General features: G+C 32.8%; 1 protein-coding gene across 1 annotated transcript; it reads right to left on the bottom strand.

Annotated features, from left to right (window-relative positions):
- Positions 1-4,896: 4,896 nt before the first annotated feature.
- On the bottom strand, positions 4,897-6,239 carry LOC108562526 (homeobox protein invected-like; the record flags this gene model as incomplete). The annotated part of the gene is made up of 1 exon (XM_017920897.1): positions 4,897-6,239. A coding segment is annotated over exon 1 (895 nt), but the record flags the coding sequence as incomplete, so codon positions are not given.
- Positions 6,240-6,467: the final 228 nt, after the last annotated feature.

The following is a 6,467-nucleotide window of genomic DNA, read 5'->3' on the forward strand; positions in this document are numbered from 1 at the left end:
TTTAAATAAAATATACTTAATATTTTTAATCAATATTACACCGATTTATATTTTAATTAAAAATTGTTTTTTTTTTGTTTTGAACTTTTAATTAAAGTATTTGTAAATATTGGGTTTTTTAATATATAAAAAAAAATATATCAAAAAGCAACAAAATAAATCGAATGTAACCTTAGTTATTTATTTATTATAAATTATTAAGTTTGAAATGCATTCCAACTGAAAAGATCAAAGTGAAAATTAAAAACAATTGCTAATTCAATTATTTTTACAACTTTTTCAAGTGTGTCTTGAGTAGAAAAAAAAATAGTTGAAAATCACTGGTATAAAACATAATAATTTTACTAAATAATTAACATTCATTCATAAAAGAAAAGTGATAATTTAATTTTTTTTTTTTTCCAAAAATATGATGATTTAAAGATTGGATTTGTTATGTAACGAAAAACGTATTCACGACTTTGTTCTACACATTAAGCAGTACATTATATAGAGTGCTCGACAAAATCCCTCGTACGTGACGACAGAATTTAATACACAAATTTCATAACTAAACACGGAAAAAAAGTTTAAAGCTCTCTCATTTTTATTCGTTTATTATGCAACATTGCGTAACAAACACTTTAGTTAGGTATATTTAATTAGTTTATAAGTGAATATCAACATAATGAATACTTTTTATTTGTAATCTACAATAATTTAAACATATTTATAAAAAAACATAAGCAAGAATTGAATGTTATAAACCGTAGGTTATTATAAATAATCATGTAAAAATATCTATTATAAAGTATTTTGTACATTTTGTACTTTATATTATTGTACAATTTAATTAATATAACTTGTAAAACTAGTTACAATTTCATTAACTAATTTAATTATAAACTGTCTTAGTGAACTGTGCCAACAAATATTATCTTGACCGGAAGAATTTCATTTATTTTTTTACAAGAATTGAGGATAAAATCGTGAAGTTTTTTCTTTTAATTAAATTATTTAAATCGGCTTAAACTGAAAGCGATGGAGAAAGAAGCATTAAGCACAGAGTGTAATGCCTTCAGTTTAATCAAACAGCTTCTCAGAATTCGAAGAAATCGGAGAGAATTTCCGCGTGCTGAACTAATCTCTGGCATACATTCACGAAAAAAAAAAATCATCTGCAAGCTTCATAGCTATTATTAAATTATAGCCAGAAGCCAGTCACTCGTGAAACATTTTTACATCATTTTTTTCTGTTTGTCTATAGAAATCATTTTTCTGCAATTTTTGTTGGAGGTCGTAATCATGAATGTAAAGATCGAAAAACAAAGTTCGTGAAGAAACTTGAAGCAGAAATAAGAGAGATATTGATTGTAGAATATTTGCTAGAGCAAACGTGAATTGCAACGTTGATTAATCGATAGATTTTATCCTCTGGTACTGTTTTTCTTTTTCTTTTTTTTTGCAAGCTTTCCATGGGAATGGGATTTCGCGCACAACAATGAACTTGCGTTTATACACTTAATTGTTCTGACCTATAAAGGCTTCGTGATTATGGCGATGTACTCGACGAAGGTTGGACGAGATCATCATTTTAGGAAGCTTGTCCATCAACGGAACAACGATAATCAGTAAAAATCAATCAATGATTAATCGACGACAAACACGGTGAGAGCAGCAGCAAAACGTAGAGAAGACAACATGAATAATTTATAATTTTCTACAGACTACACCAGTTTGATAAACAATTAAAAATCAAGAAGAAACTGAGTAAGCAAACTCAATTAAAATTAGGTCGTTAAACTAGTTGCTAGTTTATACATCTTCAGATGCTTATTATAAAATATAAACCTAACTTTAACAGCATTTTAATTATTACACGTACATTTTCTTATTATCATTTATATACAAATTGGAACAAGAAAAAGTAATGATCATTTTATTAGAATGTAATAAACAACGCACGTAATCAGTTTCGAGGACTAATCGAGAACTTTTAGAATTAGTTTGTATTAAACTATTGCTTGTTTCGAAGTTTACATAATCCGGACTGATCGAAGCACTATTGCTGTGCCTATTCAACTTTTCAAATTTTAGTTTAAGTGTATTTAAGTCATCAACATGTTTAACTTTAATGTTAAGTTTATGTGAACGAAGATGTGAACAACACGAAGAAAATCCGTGTTCAAGAAACCGCACAAAATATACTTTAAATTTGTTTAAACTTTTGTTGTTTTCTAATTTACATAATCCGGACTGATCGAAACCGCACTAGTCATCAACTTTAATGTTAAGTTTATGTGAACGAAGATGTGAACAACAACAACAACAACAAAAGCTATGGATTTTAAGTGGACGCGTACAGCTGCCAAGGTGTAAGTTGAAAAATGGATCGAATTAATTCTCGATTTTCGAGCAATGTCTCATGCACCTGTACATTAGTCTTAATCAATGTGATATGTATTTATAGGACAAGAATTTGTATGAAATATTAATGATGTTTATGAAATATTTTCCGACATAATTTTCAGTCGTAATCAATTAAAATTTCTTCGAATTCGCATTGAACACTTACATAAATATTTCAATTATTATTTCATATAAAACTTTAGAAAATCTTTATTGAAAATCAAATAATCATTATGAAGATTTCATATTTGTAATAATTTTAAGAAAGATTTTTTTAATACGTATTTTTTCAATATGAATGTTTAAAATTTTAAATGAAAAATTATTTAAATATTATGATTGAAGTATGTAAAAGGTATTTTCAGAAACGCATTATACACAGAATGTATTTTGACTCTTGGGCGTGTACAGTTTTGTTGGGGAAACAACACTTTCGGATCCCTTTCTTCTGTTCCATGCGTACAATTACACAATTTGCAACACCCATGTTTACCGTCTTTTCTTTCTTTCTTTCTTTCTTTTTTGTTTGTTTGTGAATACACGTCCAGGTAAAGCGATTCGGGTGTTCGAAAATCAATTTTTCATGCACATCCACCGAATTGTGAACACACACCGTTTCCAAAACTGTCAACCGTTAGATTAAAAATCTTTTGATTCATTTTCATAACATAAATTACAATCTATTATTATTATTATTATTATACACGTATGCGCTTTTACCACACTTTGTAATTTCATATGTGCATAACCATTATATAAAACAGAAGATTTATGATAATGAAAAACTCGCGAACCGTGATCTATTGTAATTATAATCCATTAAAATTATGATAAATACAAATTTATGTTTAGAATCATAGTTTCTTTCTATAATCCTTTCATTTATATCTTCATATTATACAACAAACTCCGCACAGAATAAATGCATTTTTTTTTATTAATTTAATGTACTTTTATAGTTATTTCCTTTCATATTGCCTATTACAATTTTATACTTTATTTTCAGTAATTACTTACATAATTGTACATTATTTTTATTAATATTATATATTCATATTTTTTGTTCAAATATTGACTAAATTTTTATAAAACATATTTAAAAACAATCCAATAATTCCTATTCATATTCTGACTAATATCTCATGATCAAGACTGTTTTGAATTAAAAATGATATGATTTTATGTAACGCCTCATATTATTAATCATGATATATCTAAATGTGTATAATAAATTCCAATTAGTAGATATGTAATATTCTCTTTTTTTTACACAAAAAAATACTTACTAAATATATAGTAATTAGTATTAATTTCTACCATTTATAATCGAGACTTTACAATCTAGCAAAATCAATTTATGTTAAGTCATTGAAATTGATTAATCGCCAATCAATATGTCATTAATTTTCTAAAATTTCAATTCGTATACAACCTAAACGCTAATTATTGTATTAAAATAGCAAATCGATATGGAAATCAATGAACTCATTAAACGATTTCATCGATCCGCCGTTACCTAATCGATTTACGCAAATCCAATATCGCCGCTGTTCACGTAACGCTTCTTAATTAATGATCAATTCAGAAGGCGGCGAACGGAAAAGGAGAATTAAACAAAAAAAAATTGGAGCTATTCTATCTTAAGCCCTCGTCTCATCTTCATATTTTATCTCGTCTAAAAAGTATTTGGACAGAACCTGTCAAAACATCGTTAAAATAATTAGGTCTACTACTACTATATATATTTTTTTTTCACTCTACGTCGTAAAAAGAAAAACCTCTTTAAGATGTCTCGAAAGCTGCGAGGTTCATTATTATATAACGGAGATAATTTATAGAAATGTTAAATAACAACAATCATACGCGATAAAATATAAACGGCGCTGCGGGAATGGTGCGATTTGAATATAAATTCAATGTTATTAAATGCAGTAATTCATGTTATATCGTCCATAATCGAGGTTTGCAAACCGCAACAACAACAACAAAAATGGGTTAAGACTTGATGCTAATGCAATGCAAAGCTGATTTTCCCATGGTGTAAATATAATTTATAATTAGAGGCTATTAACTCTACATGATATAAGAAAAAAAAATGGAAAATAATATATAGACATGATAATCAATTTTCATGCATTGATTATGTAGAACCAATTAATCATTATTTGCTGTCGTTTTTTTTTCTCTCTTCTACTTCTAAGAAAAATAAATTATTTCGTTACTTTGGCTAATTATAGAATTAATTATTATTTATATATTATGTGGCGGAGGCGAATGGGGAAAAAAAAAAGCAGGCGCACACATCAAGAACAGGCTGTGTGTGTGTGTATCGCACACGCCTTCTCTGATGGGATCTACAAGTTAATCTAAGTAAGATCTTCATGAATATGCAAATTCGTTAATAAATTTATATATCTGCGCGCCGGTCTCTGTGTTAGTGTGTGTGTTTTATATTTATGAGAAGGCGCTTTCTGAATAGAGATTTAGTAATGAAATTGATTAATTTACCTGAGCTAGGTCTGTCGCTGTACCTGGTGCAATACACCCAGGCTGGCCAGAGCATGGGTTGGCTGGAACCGGAGGCTCCTTCCTTCTTTTCCGGTTCCGCTTTACTCAGATCAACCGGTCCTCCGACTGCAGACGACGCTGCCGTTGCCGCCGCCGCCGCCGCCGGTGCGCTTCCAGAACTGGTCACAGTTTCCTGTTCGAAACTTCTGCGCGGTGCTTCAGGTACGAGCTTTTTTGGTTTCACTTTGCGAATGTTTATCGGATCCGTGATCCGTCTACCGAAATCAGCTTTCAGTATATTGTCGATGGAGAACTTTAGGTTGCCGTTGCTGGGTTCGTTGTTGTTGTCGTTCTTCGTGCTGTTCTGTCGGAAGTAGAAGGGTTTGCTGTCGAGCTTCGGGCTCTGCGGTGAGTCCGGACCGGAAGTGTACGCTGTCGTCTTCTGACTGCTCGGACTTAAAGGTGATGAGACCGAGGCCTGCCTGAACTTATCGTACGACTCTGGCGACGTCGGATTGGATTTCTCTATGTTCCTGTAGATGAAGTTCGGCGATTCGGACTTCGTACTGGCCGGGCTAAGTCTATGACTATTTGGACTAGATGGGTCGGATTTGATGCTGCTACTGTTGTTCGGATCCAACGTACTGTTCGTTATCTTCGAGATCGCGTTCAGATGGCTTTCGATGTTCTTGAACGACAGATTTTCCTCCTGGTGGACGACCGGATTCTCGTTGCCGACGGACAACACGGTGTCGTCGCTGCAGCAGCTCGCGTTGTCCAGGTTAGGGGATTCCCTACCAAAGTCGTTCGAATCCATCGAGACGGATCCGTCAGTGCTTTCCAAGTTTCTGCCGAAGTATTTTGGAGATACCAAGTTGCTAGTGAGAGCTGCCATCGCCCTGGCCCTCCAATCACATAACCCGACACGCGGGGCGACTACCAAAACTAACTTGTTCACGAAAACTTATTGTTCGCGCCGCCGATTCTCATCAAGTTTCGGGTCTGAGTTCTAATTGCACAAATCACAGCACCATAATGTCAAAATGAAAACCCGACATTTACTAATTAACCCACTGAAGGTAAGGGGAGCGCCTTCGATCTAACCACGACGAGATACTATGTTACTCTGAAGGTAAGGACGAGCATTTGGGCGGGGCATGGCGCGATGTGGGCGTGTCGTCGATGGGAATGGGACTGGCCGTCCGCCAATCAGACGTCGAACGGCCAATATTCCGGTAGGGTTTGACATGTTTTATGGGTTATTTATAACCCTGCACCGCAAAGTGGGGGCGATCGTTGTGTGGTTTCGTACTTCATATTCATGTAAAATATATCGTTATTTATGGTTTTGATTAACTGGATTGTGTATTTTTTAGACTGATGTCTTGTTTTAATGCAAAACGGATTGATCATCTATAATACAGCGGTCGGGGAACCGGGGTAAATTACCCAAAATGGGGTAAAAATGAAATTTTTCTAATTTCATCTTAACCAAACTCAGAGAGCGGTTCTCTGACTACTTTTCAGATCTTTTAAATGTGAAATTACTAATATACCAGAAGAACCTCCAG

The sequence above is a fragment of the Nicrophorus vespilloides genome, unplaced genomic scaffold (assembly GCF_001412225.1).
Source record: "Nicrophorus vespilloides isolate i.1.1-1 unplaced genomic scaffold, Nicve_v1.0, whole genome shotgun sequence".
Classification (NCBI taxonomy): domain Eukaryota; kingdom Metazoa; phylum Arthropoda; class Insecta; order Coleoptera; family Silphidae; genus Nicrophorus; species Nicrophorus vespilloides.